This window comes from Lepidothrix coronata, unplaced genomic scaffold (assembly GCF_001604755.1).
Source record: "Lepidothrix coronata isolate B3197 unplaced genomic scaffold, Lepidothrix_coronata-1.0 Scaffold8, whole genome shotgun sequence".
Classification (NCBI taxonomy): domain Eukaryota; kingdom Metazoa; phylum Chordata; class Aves; order Passeriformes; family Pipridae; genus Lepidothrix; species Lepidothrix coronata.
In genome coordinates, this window is record NW_016690188.1 from 10820979 (window position 1) to 10845496 (window position 24518).

Genomic DNA, 24518 nt, shown 5'->3' on the forward strand with positions numbered 1-24518 from the left:
TTAATACAGTTATCATTTGTCAAAATTAGACACTGAAGTTGCATTTATTTTCATATTAGTTTGGACACCATACTCAACTTTTCCACAGATATCGTTAAAGTTTACTGTTTCAAATCAAAGCTACAACCTTTTTCTTTTTTTTTTTTTTAAGTAACATTGTTCTTTCATGACAGAAGAAATTGTTATATTGTGCTGAAAGGTGAATTCCATTCACACTTGGCAGAGAAGGTAGAATGAAACTTTAAAATCAGTGCTTTTAACACTGTTGCTTTTCAATTTGATGCCTATGACCTAAAACAAAATAAAGCACAGTGATTCCTTCCCCCGTTTCATTGCTTACAGATCAGACCCTCTGTAAACATAATGGAGGCTATGAATAGTTCTTATTTCTTTCTCCAAATATTCATAAAACTCCTCCTTTCCATCACCTCATCTCTTTTCCCACGACACTGGTGGTAAGAGATGACAAAATTAAGGACAGTAAACTTTCAGCCTTGGAAACTTATCAGAATCAAGCTGTTCATATCATGTCTACCCTCTCCCTTCCAATCTTTCTCCTTTACATCTCACATCTTCTCTCCACATCTCCACTTTCATTCACATTTGTTTCTCTTTTCTCTGTCACATTACATAGAATTGCTCGTACAATTGTGCCTTTGGCATTTCCATTTCTCCCTTCTCCATTCCTATTTAAGTCTTCAAAATACTTCATAATCTGATACTCAGTGAAGGTGTTGACCATACATGCATTCCTAAAAATCAAAGTGCCTGATTTACCACAGTCAAGATCTGGCCCATGGCTCTTTTTTATTCTGCATTTACCACCTTGATAAAAAGACTGTGGTGACATGAAAAACAATTTGCCACAAAGCCAAGAAGTTTCCAAGAAAACAGTGCCCAAGTGAGAGCCACATTAATTACCTTCAGCAGATCTAGTTTCAGCGACAGTTCCCCTTGAGTAGAAGAACAGAGGGCCCCAATAATAATGCTCATATATTCTTCATAATTGATAACTGACAGCTGCTCCAAGATACTGAGAGTAGCACTCCTGTAGCACTCATCATCCAAAAATATCTTGATATATGGCACCATTCCATAGTCCTTCAGAACAACTAGGGGAAAATATGGTATCTGTTACTTAAATTATCCTTTGCTTGTAGTTTTTACAGGCAGATTTTCAGTGTTGGTGTGAGTGCCACATTTCTACAAATACAGCAGGACAGGTAAGAGGAGCAGCCGGTTAAGCTAAAGATGACACAACTGAGTGGCACAAGAACAACTAGGGATAAAATGACTGGATGACCATGATTTCCAATTGTCAGAGATGACAGCTTCCCAATACAATACTGAGTGAAAAGAAAAAAGACACCTTATTAGTTTTCAGCTTAACCATCTCTTTAACTTAGGAAGGGAACTTTGTGATGGTTTCTGACAATATATTTACCCTGTGTAAGATGTTGCAAACCTGATGATTCTTGGTTTCCACAATGAATTGACTGCATTCCTCTATGCAGTAGAGTTCATTTCTCTATTACTATGTTCCACAAGATTCCCTACACACAGACCTCTTAGGTATGCCAACACTAATGTAGGAGTGTCACTCAGCATGCATATGATCCAATCAAGATTTCAAGTAATAGATACAATGGAAGAAAATCCTGATGAACAAACAATGCACAACAGTCACATACACACTCTTGTTTTCCACAAGCTAAGTTTGTCTATTCTATTTAACCACTTCAGGAGGATCCACATTGATGAAGAAAAAAGCTGACTACTGGGATAAAGTTCAGTATCCAGGATGAGAAGAATACCTTTGTCATATTTCTTCCTGTTATCCCTATGCTTCTAGCTTCTGTCCTCTGCTTTTGACTGAAGCACAAAAGTAAGAAAATTTATTGGCACTCCTTCAGAGCATGGCCACTTACCACTAAATATCATAATGGTAATGCAGTCAGCTGTATTTTCTTACCTGTGTTCCTCACGGACCTCGCTGTAAGGGCAGCCACCATCTTCAGCATCACAGCATTTAATTCCTTCTCAGTGCCTTCTTCCAGACCAGGCAGATCAGTTCCAGCTGTCAGTATATTTAAAGTCATAATACAATATATAAGACAAGGATAACTGTAGCTAAAGCACATCAAACCAGTTCTCCAGCAAATTCTAGGCTAAATTTCTGGAAACAAAGAGAGGGGAGTAGTGATAATGTCTTCTCATCTGTCCCTCTTCCCTGTGTTTAAATTTACCAATTACATAGCCATTCTATCATTCATTCTGTAACATTTACATCACCAAGCTATCTAAAGCGGTGAAATGTAATGCAAGACAGAAGAAGGCCCCTATGCACCAGCTCATAACCAGAAGGTAAGTTTTCAAGAACTTTGGTATTAATCCTGGCAATCCTTATGTACCTTATAAACTCTTGTACCTAGTTTTCTGATATCAAGAATGCAAATCTAAGTGTCCTTGCAGGTGATGGATGTCTGCACTCCAAAACTTCTGTTGATATTCATAACCCTCCTGTTGCTTGGAATAAATGTGTATAAATAATTCAATTATTCTTGCTGCATCAGAAGTTATGCCTAGTACTTTGGGTCCCTCCTCCTTTACTAAATTACTCTTGCACTGAAGTTTAAAGGCATTTCCCAATTAATATAGTAGAGAAAATACCATAATGAATTTTTCTTTCTTTAAAATAGCAGTTATAAACTTTTAAATACATGAGTCTGTCTCCTAAGTCAGCTGTACTCCACAGTTACCACACTAGGACTATTACCTTCCTGTTTTCATGCTAGGATATAACTCTATCACAAGGGGAGGTAGTAATTGTGGGTAACATCTGGCCAAAATTCAATAAACTTCTTCCCGTCATTATTACTGAGGATTAAAATGTTATTTTCAGAGGAACTAAGCTTTGTGGAATGCTCTTTCTTGCCCCAGTCTCAAGATGGCATCCTAGAGAACCCCAGATTAAGACCTGTTTAAAAATGTGGCTGAAGGGCACTGTCCAGAATAATTCATCATACACTAGTGAAGAATAACCCAGAACTGTTTAGACTAGTGAACAGAACAACAAACAGCAAAGATTTCAGAGAGGACCCAGCTTAATGTGTCAAAAATTTAGGCCAGCTGGCTTGCAGACATCATCTAGCTACTCAGTGTATAAAATACATAAATTTACTGTAGAAAGAGATTATTCATTCCTATTGATCTGCCTTAGTAATACAAGACATTGTGAGTGGCATTAGATTGTACCTGACTTCCTCAGGATCTTGGCTTGCTTCCTCAAAAGTGCCAGCAGCAGGCCTAAGAGCCCAGAGTCACGGAATATATCGCTGAATAACAGGTCCTTCTGGGTCATGCTGAGAAGACACTGGAGTGCTGTTAAGGTGCAGAATGGTACTATGTTTTCCTTTATCAAATACTGAACCTTCTTCAAAATTTCATGCGGGACATAGGACAGGTCTAGGACTATGGACTCCACCAGTCTGAAGAACTGGACTTGGACTGGGTATGGTTTGAAATGGATTATGTCAGTAAATTGGTTGATAGGTTGCAGTGTCCATTCCAGAAGAAAGAAGTTCACTCTGTCCCAAGCCCATATGGTACCAATTGCTGCCAAGATTCTTCCACACAGGTGCTGATCATTACTTTTCTGGAAAATGGACTGCAACACCTGAAAAGCCTGGAGGTTTTTCACTGTCATTCCTGTGGGATAAAACCAGATGAGATCATTTTTACAGGAGTGCTAGTTAAGTATGCAGTCACCATAACTGTAATATTAACTCATGCCTGAAAGTGGAAATAAGAATAAAAGACACAAGGGATGTGACTGGGAGGTATATTCTTGACCTTGGATCAGACCCTACAGATGGCATGGTCATTTCAGCTTGATGTGAGGGAGCATTCAGACTCCTGCAACATTAAACACATAAATCAGAAGGTGCCGTTTCATACTCCTTCCTCCATATCCAGACGGAAAATGAATGGAGCTTCATCTTTCTATGACCTGCCTACATAGCCACATGTGTGTATACATACATACATACATACATACATATATATATATATATACTGTACCAGAAGACCGTGTCCATTCAAAATCAAAGTGTGGTAGTTGTGGGTGTACAATATTGCCAGAAACTTTCAGTTCAGTTTTTCCACAAGTTGTAAGGCAAGTCAGCATGTCCACGATCTCGTCCAAATAAGGGTCTCCTTCATTTTGCTGCAACCCCTCACATCTAGGAACAAAATTTGGGACAGTCATATGTTGATACCTTTATAATACAAACATTTTGGATATATCATTGGGTACTGAGCACATAGGAGCTACATACAGTAACTCTACACCATGGTAGAGTTCTGAAGCAGAAGAAAACTTACAGACTGAAAGAAACTGAAGTGACTCTGTAAGAGTCTTCTGAAGAAAAGGAAGATAAGTGTTGGAATTTAGTCCAGCTATGTATCCTTTAAAAAAAGTAATTATCTACAAAAAAAAATGTCTGGCTTGGGGAGTAAAAGTTTAAATTTTGTGAGGGTTCAAAAAATTAAAACAGACACTTCATATTAAGAGGTGGGTATATGGTTGGCAAGATAAGGAACTTGCTAACTGAGATTAATAACAGAAAAATCTCAAGCCTGAGGAAGAAAAAGATGTTGTTTTGCCTGAGCTTTGTGAATCAGACATAAAGATGGCATGTCTCTCCCATGTAAGGAAATAGTTTGAACTGTAACTCCAGATTTGCCATAGTTCATAGACTGAAGTGAGAGTGTCAAAGGACAGAGACCTGCTTATCGTGTCATCCTCTTCTGTACTGCTTAGAGGGGTCAGGTCTTAAGGAAAACTGCAGCATTTGGGCATGGGCTAGTGGCAGAGCAACACACTGATACTAGAAGCTAGAAAAATCTTAGAAGAAAACAAAACAAAATGTTCTGGTTTCATCTAAACAAGAAAAAAGAAAAAGAGAGCAAATGTTCTCTTTGAAAGAATGCTATTAGCAAGATTATTTTTACCTTAAAAAAATTCTAAACATCAGAGAATAGGAAACCTGGTCACACAAAACACTGTGGAAAGAAGCTCTCCATCTATCCCTTTATGGCAGTATATGCTGGGAACGGAGACCAATCTGAAGCCCTGAGCACCTGAATGCTATTTCTGTCTCCCCAGCCTAGTTACATCAGTTAAAAAGGATGGAGGGGATTCATTGAAAAAGATCCTGTGTTTCTCCCCTTATGTGGTTAGAATTTAACCAGAAATATGCATTTCAACACAGCTTATTTATAAGAGAAAGCTAGACAATCTCTGGTTGTCTGTAAAGAAGTTAATAATTTTGTGCCATTCAAAAATCTTGAGAAATCATACTCACAAATACCTTTGAGTTCATGATTCAAATTATAATCCTCTAGATCCAAATTCAAAACCACCCTCCCCACCCCAGTCTTTGTTCAGGGACCAGAACTCTCACAAGCATGGAAGTAGTACAAGAGTAGGCAAAGCCAGAATGGAAACAAAAAGATCTGGAAATACTCTCTTCAAATGATATTACAAAAAGCAGAACAAAGCCCCTCAGTGTCTTTGGGGAACTGTATAATGTACTGTTTTGACACAGCAAACTCAGAGCCTGCTTAGACAACACAAGCTGACAAGGAGAGCAACAGATTCTGCTTTGTACTTTTGATTAGGATAACTAGCAAGGACTTTTTCCTGATATGTTCATTCTCATCTTGGTTCTGAAGAAGATAAACTTTTCAGATCTAAGTTTGGGTGGGCTTTGCTTGCTTGTTTTCTGCACAGCAAGGAGGGAAACATGGTGTTTCCCTCCCTAGCTGACTGCATTTCTGGATCAAGAGTTCATCTTAACTGAGACAAATGTCTCTGACCTGCATCCCCTGTAATATTAATTGTTGAAGAATGTTTGTCTTGTGTTCAGAAAGTCCCTATCCCACTGCAGACTAACTTCTCCTATACTGTTCTCCTTCTGTTATGGTTTCAGTAGAAAAAGTTATGTACTGCTTCCCTTCCTAAAACAGCAATGACAGACTCAATGTCAAGGTCGCTATTACTGCCTTTGCATTCACACAGGATTACTTTTTTGATTCATATTTTCAAAGAGACCCCCATGCATTCTGAAAATGAAGTTTTACCATCCTGTAGAAGCCTACTAAAAACCTCTCTGCTTACCTGAGTAAAATTTTTAGCAGGAGTTGGTAGCCATCATTACTTTCAAATTCTGTTAATAAAGCTGATGATACGGGATAAGAATCTTTCACAAAGCACAAGACAATACTAGCAGCTTCACACACATCAGAAGCAGGTAGAGTATCAACCAGTTTAAAGAGATTCTGAACAGCTATTTTAATGCAGTCCACAGCTGTGGAAAAAAACATATAGCAGGTATTCAGTCAAACAAGTTCAAAATTACTAACAAAAATAAAACAAGTTTGAAAAGTTATTTCTCAGTAAAACAGTAGTCAATTAAGTCTTTTTCTGACAGAACAGATAAGAAGAGATATGAATATCACACTCATTTCAGAAGCTACATGAAGAACATTGATGGCTTTACAGTATGCATGCATTTCTTTGCTTAACCCACAGAAGCTGATTTAGTCTCAGGAGTACAAAACTTCCATCCCATCCACTCACCAAAATTCATATACAGTGATTCCAGCTGTCTGAGTACAAGGTAAGCAGAGACTAACAAATTTAACTCTCTGTTACTAAGTCAACCACACATTCTGTGCAGAGTTCACAGATTAATTCTTTACTCGATGAGGCATATGTAATGGGGTACACACATTTTGCTCCGAGCAGCAATGCCTAGTTTTCTTGTCTAATCTGACACCCAGTCCTTCCAGGACAGCTTCAAAAATGTCTAAACAGGTCTTTCAATGTCACCGAGGAAGCCAAATTTTTAGTTTAAAAAATAAAAATACCTATATGCAGTTATTCCATGACAAGGAATACTGACAGTAAGGTTTGCATTATAAAACTATTTTTTTCCCTTCTAAGAAATTGAGACTTGTGGCCTTTTCACTTCTCAATAACAATAAACAAATAAACAAACAAACAACAACAAAAAATTCCTTATATTAATAAAGCCTAGGAAGAAATGAGGATGTAACTCATCCAATTACGATGTTGTCCCAAAGGACACTATTTCTCTGGCAGTGCCTCTAGCCCTGTATTTAGTGTTCATGAATCTTAGGCTCACAGACTGAGTCACATAACTTAAGGAAAAGCATATTACAACTTGCTCTTGCCTACATCAGTGTGATCAAGTGGGATTGTCTCTTGCCTGTAATTTTATTTTTTGTGTTAAAAACTCCTCAGTTTCCAGATGGCTATCAGAGCTAATAAAGCTCCTGTCTACAAAGTCAAGAGCCCATTCTTTGCAGTTGACTGACTATCAGATGATGTAGAGGTAAAAATCCATCCTGGGGAGAATTCTTTTGAGAATTCATTCTCAGTGGAACTATGAGGAAAGGAATAGCCAAATTACTAAACCAAACCTTGTAGGTACATGATGCTGTTTTTGGTCTGAGTCTTTGAAATTGTTCTCAGAACACGGCCTGTAGGTACTTTCCACGACTGACTGCACTGGTCCCAGAGAGAAGCAGTTGCTATAATTAATGATTGAAGCTTATCAGCTGCCAGAAGTTCCTCTACACCTTGTTCCTCTTTGTACATGTTAAGCATTATCTGAAAAGCAAACAAACATCAGCTACAATAAAACCTCTGCAAATATCCAGGAGATGAAGAAAAACCCATTGGCAGAAGGAATTATAAGTTTGATAATAATGTCACGAGAAAGTAGCAGCAGTGAAATGAACAAATAAAACTACCACTAGGATATTCTTAATGGATTTTTTCCCACTTAAAGTCACACTGTTTTGTTAAATAAAAAAATAAGAGATATAGTGGCATCATCTCAGATTGTTTTATACTGCTCCTGATGCTTGTTCAACAGTTTTCAGTACAAAATTGCTTCTTTTTGTGGCAGTTTGAATCAATCACCAGCTAAGAGCCTAAGTGTATCTGAGTGCCCAGGACAAATGAAATCCCAGAGGCACATCTCACCTCAACAAGCATTTCCTGAGTTTGAGTGTCATCCTCACTTGTCTCTCCATCATCACTGGTTTTCTTCAGAGGAAAAGTGAAGAAAAGGTACAGGCACTGCATCAGAGCAGCTGGAAGTCCAGATCCAATGATGTTCCACAAAGTTCTCTAAGTAAGCAAAATAAAGATCAGTCCCTCCAGAAGCTGACCACAGTTTTCTTGTGCTTCTACACACTGAGAGTAATCACGGCAGATGAAAGAGCTACTTGAGCATTTTATCCTTATGAGTACTCCAGGGCACACAAGACTGGCTATCATACAGCATGGCTGTACAAATCCATTTGGCAGAAGTAAATACACTAACCATGTGTTGCCATAGATGTTCCCAGGACTTCCCACTACAGCCTTGACAGAGATTCTATGTCCTGCATATAGAGACCTACAGTCAATAAAGCACACAACCTGAAAACTAACTATCAGCTGAACCAGCAGCAAGGCCAGGGACAGACAGTGCCCCCTTTACCATTAGTTTCCAGGACACCCTGCAGCTACAGAGGCCTGGTATGTTAGAAGCATGAATTCTTCATTCCCTCCTTGACTCAGCATGACAGCAATTTAGCTATAATGCCTTTGCTTTTTTTAACTGCACACACACTTCTAATTATAGGATTCATAAATGCAAGAGACAGTTTCTTCATAGTGTTTCTCAACACTTATTCTTGTTTTCACCATGGCTGTGTACAGCTTCCAGAGAAGTCCCAGTGTGTGTGCTTGGCATACAGTAATCAGAGCAAAAACCAGAAGCAAATTAAACAGAAGAATGAGGTTTGTGATATGAAGTTTTGTGAGTCTGTGTGCTACAAAAAATAGCAGTGTCTTAAATCTGTGAAAAACACAAAGCTCATCAGAAACTTCATGCTGTAGCTAACTATATATAATTTTATGGAGGTCCTTTTGACACAGAACATGTCCCCTAGAATCTGACAGAAAAATTTTATTTTTGTGTGTTTGAATAAGACTCAACTAAATGTCGTGGATAAACACATCACTGATGCCCATCAGCAGGCTGTACTGCTGATGCCAGTCCGCATTCAAGATGGCTGTAAATGTAGAATTTGTGAAATGCTTCAAAGCAAGAGTCTATCAGGATGGAAAATTCAACTACTGCATTACCAGGCATACAGGTCCCTACTAGTTACCTTTTTGATATGTAAATTGGAGTGATAAAGAAAGGCTGAAGAGCAGTAATACACAAGGAGGGGGGGGGAGGAAAAGAAAAAGCAGAGGAACACTAGAAAAAATAGCTGTCTGATCATCAAAACAAAAAGGGTATCTGAAAGCACATAGTGCTTACTTCTCTCTTTCAGAAAAGCCTGGCCTATAGACCTGGTGGTGTGTCCTCTGATTGTACACCCTGGGCATACTGAAGCTCCAAGAACTGGGGATAATGCAAACACTGAGACTTAGGTGTCCCACTGTTGGGGTGGCTACACAGTTCCTCTGAAATCAAAAGAAAAAAGTCCTCTACAGTAATTTCTCTTACCAAGTCAGTCTGTGAGAGCAGATACACTGATTTCAGGAGCAAATGGCCATCTTCTGCTTCCACTTTCTGTAGCAGGAATTGCTCCAAAGCCAGACGAGCTTCTTCTGTTACCACAAAAACATAAATCAAAGATGAAAATGCTGTGTTGATGCAGATTCTTAATAGATCTGACAAATTTAACAAAATTACAGTAGCAGGAGTCCACTGAATGAACAGAAAGACATAAAATTATTTTGACCCAGCATCAGGCTCAGGTCAGTTCATGTAAACTATGTCTCAAGCTGAGAAATTTCACTGGGAATACCAGCTCAGTTCACGAAGCCTGTCAGCTGACAGTGCAAAGAATGTACAACAGCCACCAGGAAAGCCATGTGTGGCTGGCAGTATTTTTCTCATTAAAAAAAGCTCCTCAGAATAATGTGTAACCTACTCTTTAACTCTTAATGCATTATACATTATACATTTCCAGCTACAGAAGTTCCAAACCCAAGATCAGCAAGGCCAGGTCTTCAGTGCAATCACCTAAAACAAGTGCCAGCTCACACCTACTGAAATATCTGGCTTGATACACAGTATTTTCCTATTCCCTCTTTATTTCCAGCACAGAGGACAGCTGAAAGACAGCACATTTCCAGAACAAGTGGATCCAGTGGATATGGTAAGAGATCCTTACCTGCAGGTTTGCCATTGAGGGTCCTCTTAATTTCTTTAGTCAGAAGCTTGGAAACCTCACTGGCTAACAGCTGAATGTTGGGGAATACGACAACTCCAGCAGACTGTTCCCAGGCCTGAAATCCAAGCACAACTGTTAAGTCTTTCTGACATATCATGTCTTTGGTAGACTGATAAATACTAATAAATATAAAGAAAGAATGATAAAGCTAACAATCCCCTGCAAAATTCCCTTTCCATCCAGTATAGTCCATTAAGCAGCCTTTTCCAGACAGAAAGGAGTATAACACTACAGATACAGAAGTCAACCCTTTGAATCACATAACACACCTACTAGAGAGCTTTTACAGTATTTTCTGCATTGAGTACAATCAAAACAATGTAAATATTTGTCATACTCTCTGTCACTAATCCTTTGTATCAAAAATTATGCTAGTCCCTTTCAAAATACAACATAAACACCCTGAAGAAAAACAAATTTATAAACATTTTATAAATAAATTTATTATTTACTTGTTCAAGAACGGACAAGTAATTAAATGCAAAGCTTACTAGATAATAGCAAGACTTGTTAATTCTCAGTTTGGCAAACAGATCCCCTCTTAAATGTAACTCTGCCTTTGGGGAAAAAAAATTCAAGAGCAATAAAAAAAAAAATTCCAGCAGACTAATACTATCACATCCAACTGGCCTCCAACAAGCAGGTACCATTACTTTTATACAGAGCATCTAATGCTATATACATTAATGTATTAGCAACAGTTCAGCATTCACCTCTAAAAACCAGCCTGAGACACCTCTGTCCCCAGCAACCTTGAAAATTTCTTTACAAAAGTCTCCTTCTAGAAGCTCTGAAAAATCACACTGTAAGTTCAGATTATAAAAGGAAGGTAAGAAAAATAATGACATTTTCCTAAAATAGTTTGGAGCAAATATAATATTGTTTGCCAAGAAATAAGTGTAACTCTTTGTAAAAGAAGATCTACAAATATTTCCTTCCCTACCACGCTTTCAACTCCTTGTTATTTCATCATGGATGGCAGCTTGTGGACAAACTATTTTTTTCCCCATGTAGTGCCAGTTGTCTGTCAGTAATCAGGCAAGCACCTACTTTTTATTTCATTTTACTGCAGCCAACACAGTAAAATGCACCCAACTTTTCTTTCTGTGCTACAAGAGTGAAATGCAATTGCACAGTGTGCCTATCAATAATTTTCAATCAATCAATCAATCAATCAATCATATTAAAAACAAACTAGTTTTTCAGATTTTGACCATAAGTTTTTTGCAGAGATACTCAGTTGTGAGTAAGATCCATCAATTCCTCCACTTTTGATGCAGAAGGGAGGGAAGATATCTAAAGAACAGAAGCAAGCTGGGCAAACACAATGACAAGAAACCTACAGCCACTTCAGGATATACAATGCTTGTCATTAAGCTACACCCTTTCTCAGAAAAAAACCCAGTCATCAAATGTTCATAGCAATGCTACCAGTCCTTCTCCCTACAAACTGGGCCACTAATGTTCTGATTTAATTTTATTGGTGATCGTTCCATGGGTCAGACATCAATCTTTAGAATACACTGCCCTTTAAGAACAGACCTAATTATTTCCATATTCATGTTCGAGCCTATAGAAGATCTGTATCTGGAAGCATATTAACCTGACTCCATTCCAGGATGTCTGCCTTCAGGCGAAACTCGAATAATATGGTATCAACGTAATATGATTTTCTTTCTTCCTCTTAAGTCTGTTTCTACATGTTTAAGATTCTGTCACAAGTTCCCCGTGTCTGCTTTTACCATCTGTCCTTCCTACTCCATAGTTCACGGAGAGATGTTAGTTCAAAAGCCAGCCATGCAATAGAACGTTCTGATACTTTCTGAGGCACCGAGAAGGAAGACACAGAAGGCACACTAAAATGACTCCCTAGGCCTGAATCACAAGCAGATGGCTAACATTTTCCTCCTACACCTTTTCTTTCTATGTCAAGGAGTATCAATGAGTAATGAGCCCCCATATCCGAGGTGTCTCCTGGTTAGTGCCCCCTCTCTCCAGCCAACTGAGTAAGAGCTAAAGATCTCTTAAATCAAGGATGTAAGGTTAAAATGCTCTAGTCACATTTCTAAACTTAAATGCCTGCAAAGCCCTGCAAAGCTCCACTAGTACATCTAAGAAAAGTGGGGGGAAGAATCTCTCTCTCGGGGCATAAAATCAAGTGTTAAGCTAATGAAAAATTCATATCTCCATTCTGAATATATTCTGTAGCCAAAATTTCCTTTAAAAATTTTAAATCCTCTTTTTGCAAGCCTTACTGCAGTTCAGGAAATCAGTTTCTAGAATCCCAAAGCGTGTGAAGTTCAGCCCTGCAGAAAGGAGACACGCAATGGGTATGCATATGTACAACATTGCCAGCCCCTCAGCAATACTCACCTTGCCTCCTGAGAACAATTGTCCTTTGACACAGTGGTACTAAATTTTATTTCTCATGTGTCATGATAAATAAGCAATTTCCTTCTTTGCTGTCCAATTTCAAATTCCTAAGACTTCTAGATTTTATAACTTTTATCACCTTTGTTCAGAAACAACTCTCTCAGTCCTCTGAAAATTATAATGGCCAGTCTTCGAGAGCGAAGATTTGGGAAAGGTCATTAACCCTTCGAGCCTGCGCAGTGGATTTTTTAGGTGAGACACAGCGTGCGCTGAACTGAGCCCACCCTTTAATCCTGAGGTTCATCTGCCGGGGCCGAGCAAGCTTGGACAGTGGCAGTGAGGGTCTCAGGACGTAGGTTTGTTTAGAATGACCTTCTCTTAGATGGATTGCCACACAGGGCTAACGAGCTCCATCTGCCCGGGGGGCCGGGAATCGAACCCGGGTCGCAGCGGTGAGAGTCCTGCACCCTAACCACTGGACCACCAAGGGCCTCTGAAAATTACCGCCACGTGAAAGGCATCCTTGTTATTCATAGTTAATGATCAGCAAATGTAAAGATGTTGTATATAATCTTATCACACCAAGACTTGCTTACTTCATGTTCATTATGTGGTATTCAAAAACTAAAGCTGCAAGACAACTCAGAAACTTGGAGATCTTGGAATTTCAATTTTATTTTAAGTTTGAGGCAGGAAAAGCTCAGCAGAAGAATTCCACAAAAAGCCTTTTGCTTACAAGATGGGGAGGGAGCAGTTTGGAGAGACTATCTTCCACAGCAAAGCCTGTCTTCATTGGGATGAATTAATACCCTCAAAAGATAAAGGATGTGTGTTTTCCATGGACCTTCAAGAAGAAGGAAGACAGGAGGTCTGAAAACAGTACAGAAAAAAACCAAAATAGATGACTGCTGCTCCAAGCACAAAGGTTGTTAGTGTGCTGCCTCAAAAAAAACAGTGAAATTTTCAGCATGCCATTTTAAAAGCAGACCTATGGAAAGGGAAGGTACTCCTTTACAGAAAACTGTCAGATTATCAGTCCTGATCTGACTTTGAAGAGCATTCTTTGAAGGCTGAGAAAGGAACACTGCCCCTTTGCAAACACAGAAATTTTGTGATCTGATAAAGCAGTGGTGAGCTCCCAAGACAGCAAAGCCTGCCCCGGCACATGTAGTGTTATACGCAGAGAGAGAGATTAATTTGCAGTGACAGGTTCATATGCAGAACAGCTCTTCAGTTCAAATATAGCCTTTGGTTCAGAAGGGGCACTCTTCTATGCAAACAAATCCAGAAGTTGAGAGGAAGTGGTGAAAAGTGAAATTTGTTCAATAGTCATAAAGTATCTGTAGGATCATTTAGATTTATTAAGAAGGCCACTTCTGAGACTCCAGGCTATACACTCATTGCCTTTTGAGACCCCTCCACTCATTTTGCCTGCACTGCCTTGGACCAGGGCAAGCTTGTACTCAAACACAGCAAACTCTTCACCATAGGCACTGCCAGATCCTACCCATAACTCAATTGTTTTAATCAGACTGACACCAGTGAGTGCCCTGTTTCAGTGCTGTTCACTGACACCATCATCTACAGGGATTTCACCGTGCACCAGGACTTACAAGTTTCATGCTCCATCCAGCTGAGTGAAACGTTTATGACTATCTGGAAGTTATTCCTGCTTTACTGTCATGGACACCAAAGATTTCACAACCCTGAACACAGTGAATTTCCTACACACTCCATTTAAAATGTCAGTCCAGAGTATCACCTTTTATGTCTCACAGTACTTCCATATAAAGAGTGACCATGCATTAACTTTTTTTTTTTCACCTACACACTGGCTACTTTTTAGAAAACCAGCTCAGCTAGGTAGCGAACAGATGTGTCTGAGTTTGGTCACTCAAGAATACTGAAAAATCACAAGTACAGACAATTGAAATATGCAATCACTAAAATATGGTTTCACCAAAAAGATGCTTTTGGTTTTTTTCTGAGACATAGTGAGAGAGTGTAAAAATGCAGATTTAATACTCATAAATACCCAATGTAATTCAATAGAAAAACAAATCTTCTGTACTACTACATCACCACAGTATATTTAAATATAGGCCAAGCTTTCTGCTTTACTCAGTATATGCTCTGCCATTCTATCACTGTATGGTCCACTCAAACAGTGTCCTGTATATTTCACAGACTCTAGCAAAGAAAACCAACCCATAAGGCTCCCGTTCACTACAGAGCTCTTCTAATTTCTCCTTTTAACATGGCCATCTCAGAAACTGTTGGCTGATGGAAGATCTAGGGAATAGGGTAGGGCAGCCTGCTAACTAAAATGTTCTGGTTCTCAGCTGTGTCCCTCACCCATGGTATGATCTTCTTCTCCTCGTTCCATGTCCCCAACACAAATCCTCTCTCAAGCACTAAAATTAGACATTAGCATGGTCATTAACCCCCAAATTCCATCTTAAGACTGTATTCCTGCATTTCCCCTAACTGGCTGCATGCCACAACCACATTTTCCCAGACTGAAAGTGTGCTCAGCCTCCCACTAAGTAATAAAATACACGAGACAGACATGAAGTGATCTCTTCACTTTGAAAGATTCCTGTCTCATCAACATATTCCTTGCCTTCAAGAATAGAATTTAGCCACTCAGGAAAGTAAAACAGTGTTCCCTCATACACTTTTCTCATACTAACTCAGCAGGTTAGGTAGATGGAAGAAGGAGTACTTTTACTCTCAATGGAGTAAAAGCATCACCTAGACAAAGGGATCCTGCTTCAATTAACTACACTGGCAGTTTGGGTGACCACAGAATGGATAGGGCAACAGAAACTCAAATTAACATCCTTGAACAAACCTTTAAGAAGAGGGGAAGAAAGTCCAGTAGCCTTCTCTGTTGATCCTCTGGGACAAGAAATGGAGCCACCTGCTCATACTCTACAAATTGTTTGCCTAGAGCCTCCCACTGGAGGGTATGGCTCTGGGGCAGCTTGTCCTTGCTGTGTGCAGGCTTCTCCAGCTCCTCTGCCGTGCCTCCATCATCAGGGCTTTGCTCTTGCTGTCCTGCTTTGTAAGGTGCATCCTCCAGCTGCCATGTGAGTTCAGCTGCTTTGTCCATGCTGAGATGAGACCAGATAAAGATACTGTGTTATTTACAGTTAGATCATCTCTTACTGTTAAACCCTCCCATGGAACTAGACACTGACAGTTTTAACTGTTGGAGTTAGAGAGTTTAGAAACATGGAAACGCTCTCAGTCATTGATTCTTTTACAATTCTAATGGCAAAGCACCCTGCTTCTGGACAAGAATATGAACAAGCTGTCTGCCATGAGACATGTGCATGTGCTACATAACTCATCTGGGCTTTGACAGGACAAACAGGCAAACCATGCAGCAAATCTGTATTCCAGCCCCAGCTTTGCCACTGAGCCAGATCCTCTCCCATATACTTCAGTCACCCCAACTGTAAAACAAGTTATAATTATTACCATCATCAGATCTTCAACAGAAGAGCACTAGCCAAGAGCCACGTTACACATTTCATTTAGTATGGATGCTAAATTAAGCTGCGCATCACTGATACACGCCCTACCTAGGGTGGGGCTGAAGCCCTGTCTGAAATAGGAGCTGTGTGGAAAAGGTAAAGGTTCTCCACATGGGTGTGCTGGCCCAAAGAGACAGCCAGATTCAGCTCTTCTATATGGCCGACATACAGCTCTGTACAATAAGTAGGTATTTTCACTACAACATTACTTGTTTTGCTGATCCTGCAAACTGAAGTGGATGGAGCTCCTCATTGAAGGAGCATGGTACTTCTAGAAGTCTCATTTCCAACAAATTTAATTTAAAATGAGTCCATCTTGCACTATAGGTAGGGGAATCCTTCTGGTACAACTCATCTCAACCCCAAGTCTTCTCATCTACTTTACAACTCTGTTTTCATCCGTAGTCTTTTGGGAGGTCATTGACACAGCCTTGAATCCATGGCAGCTCCAGTCCTCTGCCACAGCCTTCTGTGAGCTCACCCTGCTATGTTGAGCCTACAGAATGACAACACACCAATGGAAATCAGGCTTCTCCAGTTTCCATCAAAGTCATCCATATGCTTATTGGTATCTAGGTCATTGTCTGACTATTCAAAATATGACAGGACAAATTATCACACTGTGGGTAGGCAGATGGGAGTCATCAAAATTAATGTAGCTCACTTTACTTACCAAGTATATTGTCTTTTAAGAGCCTAGAAGAATCTTTAACACATCATTACACCCCCCTCAAAGAAAAACGTCAATGTAGCTTCATCTCTAGGAAATAGGTTCTTTCTCTACAGTGTCTCTTTGATTGCCACTCTAGCTTGTCAATAAAAATGCTAAAAAGCAAATATAACTAAAAAACTGAGTCAGATCTGCACTACTAGTACATATATCCATTAAAATAAATTTTAAAAGAGTATTACAAGCTTGGTTTAGAACTATAAGCCAACACTACATTTGGGATTCTCTTCCTTCACCTTCCAAAAGTTACGCAGTTAGTTAGCTTACTTCTTGCATTCTGCCCACTCCAGGCCAGATGAATCAGTTTCCCTTCCACACTCATGCAGCAGCTCCACACTGTGCAGATGAAGAGCATGACATTATCTTTACGCTGTGCACCACAACACCTGCAGCAAGCTGACAGTCCCAGCAGACACCTATGCCTGGATGTAAATGCCAATCCTTCACAGTATGGCAGAAGCTAATTCACTCTACCACAGCCCATACTCTGTCCTTTGTGGGAGATGGAGGGCTATGAAATTTTGATCAGCCTCCAAGGAACAGTCAATCTAAAATTTCCTACCTCAACAACATTTTGTGTTTCACTGCTGTTGTTTTCTCTAATTATCTGTGTTAAGACAACACAGCCTTGTGAGCAGAAAAATTGTGATGACTGTCTGCATACAGTAAACAGGAAGACTCTGTTCCTCATGACTGTGTGGGAGTTACATTTGTCATATGTTATACTTAAATCTGGTGTGGGATTTTGGCCCGCTTGAGTCATCATGAAGCTGTACAGTGTGTTGATTGAGGAAGCCTGGGTACTGTTCTAGGGGCTTCAGTGAGCATAGTTCACTTATGCTGCTCTCACATCCCAAACAACACCACCATTCTCTCCCTAAAGGAAATGTCTCACCTTGGAGGCTACTCTGCTAAGCCTAAATCAATGCTAAGCAACAAGTAACTCATTCTCAGTGCCTACACTCAACCTTTGTCATTTGCATTGAGAAACCCAAAGTTCTTTACAGAGGCATTCTACATATGGTGAAACTAAGTCAGGGAGAGGTGGAATGAAGTGCCTACGCTGGCCTCAGAAGGTCCGTGACTGACCAATCAACTTCCTATATTGCACTGCATAAGTCTGGCCCTGCAAATGTTTTAACCATTTTTCTCTCTTTCTATTCACACTTCACTGAGCAGGCCTCTCTTGTCAGTGTCACAGTTAAAGCAAGCGGGGATGGTCACTCAAAAAATGTTTGCTCTGTGAATCCATGCAATGAAAGAGTTCTTCCCATCTCCACAGAAACTCATAACCAGATATGCACACACAACTTCATTAATGAAGACCTAATTGTAACAGGCTATGTAAGGCATCTAAGTGTATGTGGAAATATTTAATCTCCAGAAATACATGAAAGCAAAATGAGGATTATTATTTTCCTTATTATTTGTTCCAAACTATCTGGACTACAAAAGACATATTAGACTAAATATCAGTCCTCTGGTATTAGTCTGTTGACTCCATTTGTACTATCTGCTTTAAATATTACTTCTCCTAATAGCCTTTTCTTGTGTCTACATTTTGATTAAGACTTCTAAGTCCTTTACATTTGCTCTTCTTCTTAGAGGATAATTATTCTTCTAGACTAACCACAAAATCACAGGGTCCAGCATTCAAATATCTTTGGTATTAAGGATAGATTAGATATTTTGAAAACATCTTATATGTTGTTTCTCTTCTACACTCCACCATTTGTTTTGATCCTCATGTAAGTTAAGAGCTTATTTCAGCTTTGATAAGTTTCTTTGTTTGATTCTTGATTAAGTTTGATAAGATACTTTTTGATAAGTATCACAATGATACAAAAAGTAAAGTCTAAATAATAAAGGTTTTAGAAGACATGAAAGTCAAAATGTTTTAAATAAATCTGATGCAATCATTCAGAAAGTAGTGAGAGGAAATGTAACTTAATCATGTATTTTCCCTTTTTTTCTAAATGAAGCTCGTGTGAAATCACACGGCAATGTTGCTAAGTCTTTTTAGGCTGAAAAGACAAAAGGGAAGAAAGGCCTGACCAAAGCTGGCAGAAGAACTGGCAGAACACTGTTACTAACAGCTTACTAGTTGAACAAACATGATTTTTTAAATGACAGTTTATTTATCTGTGATTACCTCCCCCAGCAGTTCAAAGAGGGATCCCATTCAGCTACAAAATCTCAATTTGCACCAAGATCAAGAAGTTTACTTATACATTTAAAATCACTTGTTATCACAGCCAGATGGTTGACCAAAAGACAATCAAGTCTCATACCATATTTCAGAGACTGGTCCACTTTTTTACAGTAAGTATCTGCAAAAAATGTTAGATATTTGAATGCACAAGGAAATCTTTAATCTCCAGAAGTACATGAAAGCAAAATAAAGACTACAAATTGCCTCCTTATTTACTCCAACTGTTCTAATGACAAGAAAAATATTAGACTAAATATCAGACTTCTACAACTACCTGCTTTAAATATTCCTTCTCCTAATAGCCTTTCCTTAACTATTAAATCCCAGGATTCTGGTGGCTGTCAGAAACACACATCTCAGAGCGTCCCAAAAATCCACTGTGATACTCCTTTATAACTCTTTCCTTTCTCTGGCAGCTAAGATGACTGTTTAATGAACACAGTTATGACAGTTAATAATTTTAAATGCTAAAAACAGGGATGCCACTACCTCCCAAAGAAAGCTGTCTGATCCAACAAAAAGCTGTCAGATCCAACCAATAGCAGGTGTCATTTGTTTTTTCCGTGAAACATGGTATATCACAAATTCTTGTTCTCTTCCCATTCAATCACAAACTCTCTCCTTGTGGCTCACATCACTCTGTGTTCACAGGAATCACAGCACCTCAGAATGAACAGTGTGACAGATGCTGTCCACCTACTACCCTCTTACCTTTGTCCCTCCTATTCACCCTGGTTCTTCCTCCCTGAACTCCTTCTACCTTCCTTATCTACTTCTATCAGTTCTATTTCTCATAGTTCATGAGACAAACTGAAAAAACACCACCAAAAAGATTTACACTTAAATGTCACTCTATTTACGTTCTCCAATAGGAGGATTGCAATAACTTAAATCAAGTTGCAAAATTAAATATCCTACCCAACCTTGCCAGTTCCATCTAATCAACAATTTACAGGGCAAGGTATTCTCTCTTCCTATGTTCTGGCACAGTGCTTTGTACAATAGGATCCTAATCTGGCTAGTGCCTTGAAATACAAATCACTGACAAAATTCAAGTAACAGAAGGGTTTTAAAACACTTTTCAACTTAGAGAAGCAGATATATTGGGTATACTTTCTTTTGAGATGTGGTCCTCCTGGAAGTGAAGTAATGTCCCCATCTCAAGAGCAGAGTGCTTCTGTTCAGTCATGGACAATATAGTAGTAACAAACTCAAGGACTAAGACCAGAGTAATTCTGACCATCTCAAAACAACAGCTCATTAGATAAGGACATTCAGTTAAATCATATCTAACAAGTCTTCACTAGTAGCAGCAACAGATGTGCAATCCTTAAATCTGCAATCCTATTATCATCTCTAGGTTAAATGATACAAGCAAACCACTGATTCTTTTTCCTCTTTGAACTGCAGTTTGGGGCGAACTTTGACTGAAATCTTTGCTATTTGAAAATGGTCCTACCGTAACAAAGCAGTTGCAGATAATACTGCAGTTTCCTTCAACATTTAACAGTCTGTTCATTTTGCTTTCACGGCAAATCTCTTGACATACCTGGGCTCCTAGATTTGGCAGCTCCTGTTGCAGTCAATAACCACATCCAGAAAGAGTGTTACTGTTTCTGTCCTACTAGGCATCTTGCTGCATGCAGCAGCTCCCACTCTGCTCTTTAAACTTTCCACTGTGAATCACCTGATTAGCTGCTGCACTTACTTCCTGAGGAAAGCAGAAGTGAAAAGCAAATGAACCACAGCTCAGGACCCACCAAGCTCCCAAAGCAACTTAGAACAGCTCAGCTAACACACAAACCTGGCACGCATACCTTGCTTCTGCCCGAGTCAAGAGTAACCAGGTATTTTGCCCTCTGTACCATATTCACAAAGGAGGGGGGGGAGAGGGAGTGGGATTTCTTTCATTTTGTTTTTAAATTTAATGTTTGCAAAACTACTAGAGGAATACAGCACCACAAAGCTCATGCTTTCTGTGCAACAATCTGGGCCCAAAGGTCAGGCAACTGTTGGAGTCCTTCCTCAAATGCAGCACCCTTAAAATAAATACATTTGAATGCTGAGGTGAATGCTTGTCTCTGACATCTCTAGTAAAATGGTCAAGGCAGCTACTCAGATCAAGAGGCAAAAAAGCATTATAAGCTCATTGACAACATAAATGAATCTAGATAGCTATGGGCTTGGGGAAAGATTATTTCTCAGTTTTCTAGTTGCTTTTTTTGTTTCATACATGTGAAAGGCTTTATAACTGTTTTGCAACATGAGGTGGAGTTCAAAGATTTTTACATGGGAAATTCAAGTGTTTCCAACTGCTTCTCCCCAACAATTTTATGGTGACCTTGAGAATCAGTGAGATCATGGCTTTACAGTGACTGAAACCTCAGGGGACTTTATCCTAGGTGGTTAAAGCCATCTGTTTCTCTTAACATCTACTTCACTCAAATGCTTGAAAAAGTGTTCAGGAGGAAAACTTAACTTTCTCTTCAAGCTAGGCTGCAATTTATCTGGATAACATGCAGCTAATCCAGGCTGAAGACTCCTGATAAGCAATAAACACGACATCAATTGCATATACACCACAGGCATCTCTCTTGATGCACTGGTGTCCCTGGGACAGAACAATCCCAGAGGACTGTTCTCATCCCTTCCAGTAGAAATGCATTGTATTAATAGAAAGATAAACAATAGAGGCAGCTGCAAAATCACGGGTTTAGTTCATCCGTTTACAGATTACACCAGGAATTAAACCTCTCTGTAGCTTTGTTACTAGGTTTTGGAAAGCATTAGCTAAAATAAGTATAATCTACAGGGTGTTTTCCAAGAAGATACAAGGTCACACTGAGCTACCCGCACCCAGGGCAAGCTCCAGTGAATGTTGCATTTGGCCACTTCAGTGAGCACCATTGAGCTCAGTGCTGCACTGGCATGGCTGTGAGACCTCTGGGCTGCTCTGAGCACAGGCCAAGCAAGCTCATGCAGCCTGTGAAAGGCCGTGCCAACATATCCACTATTTTTCTGCCTTAGGCCACTCACATATTAAATGATGTGTTCCCAGTGGCAATCTAGCCACAGTGGAGAGATGAATGGCAGAAGCACAGAGACCAGAAGGGAATATTAATACCAACCCACCCAGAGAGAACATCATTGTCTTCAACTTCCTAACTCAGAAACAAGCCTAAAAAGTGTTCCATTTCCACTCTTTTACTGTCAGTTTAAAAGCACAAAACAAAGGTCATTTCCAGCAGCTCCTCTATGCTGTTTGATCAGAGAGGTTTATTTCCCAGGAGCCTTCCCTATCCAGTGGTACCTCCTCACTAGATGCTGTTAGGAGTCAAGCAGGCACACAGTTGTTAGTAGATTTCTAATCCCCACAGCAGAGGAAGCACCATTTCTCTTTTTCATTCTGCACTAACTGCTGCTGGGCCTGAAAGTCCAGTTTCAACATGCACACCCACTTAATCTCTGCTTCACTGGAGCAAAACAGATGTAACCAAATTATCTGCAGTAAAAATAACTCAAGGGGTAAAGACAAGCATATAGATAATGTAGTGGGAGACAGTGTCACAACGCCCTTTGCCAGTTTGGGTTGTTTATATTAAAAGCCCCTTGCACTGTGCCTCCACCTACAAAAACAGAGATAAAAATCTTTCCTTTCTTCATCCTTTCCCCCATAGTCTCACAGGAAAAACAAGATTAAAAAATATATGTCTCCCACATACTTGCATTTGCATCTACGTGCAGGGCACCTAGTTCAAAGGAAACCTCATCTTGGTTTAAGGTACCTAGAAAGGGCACTAAACCTCCTGGTCCAGGAGCTAGCTCTTCCAACACCGGATGGAAACTGTATCTGGTAATGCAGCACTCTGATGTAGACCATGCATGTCCCAGTGGAGATGGTGTCCTGCCTGAGCCAGACATACAGTGGGCTTCCTGAGGCAAGGATTTGGAGATAACTACAAGGTCCACCTGTCTCACAGCATCAAATAATTTCCCTTATGTTGACTCCTGCCAAACCTCTCTCTTCTTTGCCAATCCAACTTCCACACACAAGTGGAAAAACCCTGATTCATGCTTTACATTAATGATACCACTAACACCAAAGTATCTTAATTATTTTAGTGGTTGAGAACGACTAGAATGACAGGACTTGAGGCTGCAGATCAGCGATTGCAGGATTCTCCAAAAACACAAGTTGCAGTATGTTTCAGTTGCATTAGTTTCACCAAGTGGCTTACTGGTTACAGCAAGAACAGACATGTCCTTTGGCTGCTGCTGTGCAGTTGCCATTGCCCAAGGGACTCATAGTCCAGCCCAACTGCAAACCCAAGTGCGATGGAGCTTTGCTGAAAAGCCTGTTTCTCTCCTTGTAGACATAAAAAATAAAATTTAGCTGAATTTGCTGAGACAATACATTTTTCTGCTGCACATTCATAACCTTCAATGTGGTGGTGGGGGGGAAAGTCAGTTAAACACATGTCCCTTTCAACATTTCAGTGTCCAAAAGTTGAATTAGCTGCAGGTTTTTTTCCACTCGTTGCCTTTCTTGCTAAAATCCATCTTTTTTCTTGGTAAAAAGAAAGTTGATTAAAAAATGTTCATAGCGTCATTTTTCATTTCTTTAGGGAAGCGGCTGTGTTTCATTTTCCTCCCCTCTTTTCAGTGGCAGAACAGAAGCTGACAGAGAGACCGCAGAAAAAGTCAATGCAAAAATTTAAACCATCTGCTTAACCATCATTTTCACTCATGTTTTTTCTCAGCAAACCTTGAAATCTGCAATAAAGGATGCATTCAGCTTCTTCGGCACATCTTCCCAAAGAAGCAAAAGCAGTGGGCTATGAAGAAGCAGCAGGACTGTGAGCCTGAGCAGCTCGGCTCCTCTCCCTCTGGCACACGCACGGGGTAGGCTGGGGCAGCAGGGGTATCATCTCTTTAGCCGGGTTTTCCCTGGAGGACAAAGCCCTTGGGAGGTGGGAAGGAAAAGCCAGCGTCTGCCAGGGCTGCCAGACAGCCCCGAACTGAGCCAGGGCCCTTCCTGCCTGTGGCTGCTGCCCTCAGGCAGCATCACCACCTTTGAGGAAAAGAGGGCAGCATGTGCCCGTACACAGCCACACCACACAGATGGGCATACCTGGGCACCTGCACAACTAAACTTTGGCTTTAAATTAAGTGGAGCTCATACTGATGAAGCCATGGGACTGGCAGCTAGTACAGACATGCAGCATATCCACAAAGTAATGTTTCCTGCCCTGCTGCCTCCCAGCTACCCCTGGCATCTGAGCGCTCTTACCAGAGAGACCCAGTCACCCCCGACTACACTGGCACCATG

At 40.0% G+C, this 24518-nt stretch overlaps 1 protein-coding gene across 1 annotated transcript in view; it reads right to left on the reverse strand.

Moving 5' to 3' along the window:
* WDFY4 (WDFY family member 4) overlaps positions 1 to 16698 on the reverse strand; it is a 121151-nt gene extending 104453 nt beyond the window's left edge. The window contains exons 1-11 of the mRNA XM_017839592.1: positions 16457 to 16698; positions 15560 to 15821; positions 10273 to 10387; positions 9600 to 9703; positions 8078 to 8224; positions 7510 to 7699; positions 6182 to 6371; positions 4081 to 4241; positions 3256 to 3708; positions 1973 to 2077; positions 922 to 1112 (exon numbers count right to left, since the gene is read on the reverse strand). Coding sequence (XP_017695081.1) covers positions 922 to 1112; positions 1973 to 2077; positions 3256 to 3708; positions 4081 to 4241; positions 6182 to 6371; positions 7510 to 7699; positions 8078 to 8224; positions 9600 to 9703; positions 10273 to 10387; positions 15560 to 15821; positions 16457 to 16500 — 1962 coding nt within the window. The 5' untranslated portion in view covers positions 16501 to 16698. The remainder of the gene's footprint in view (positions 1 to 921; positions 1113 to 1972; positions 2078 to 3255; positions 3709 to 4080; positions 4242 to 6181; positions 6372 to 7509; positions 7700 to 8077; positions 8225 to 9599; positions 9704 to 10272; positions 10388 to 15559; positions 15822 to 16456) is intronic.
* Positions 16699 to 24518: the final 7820 nt, after the last annotated feature.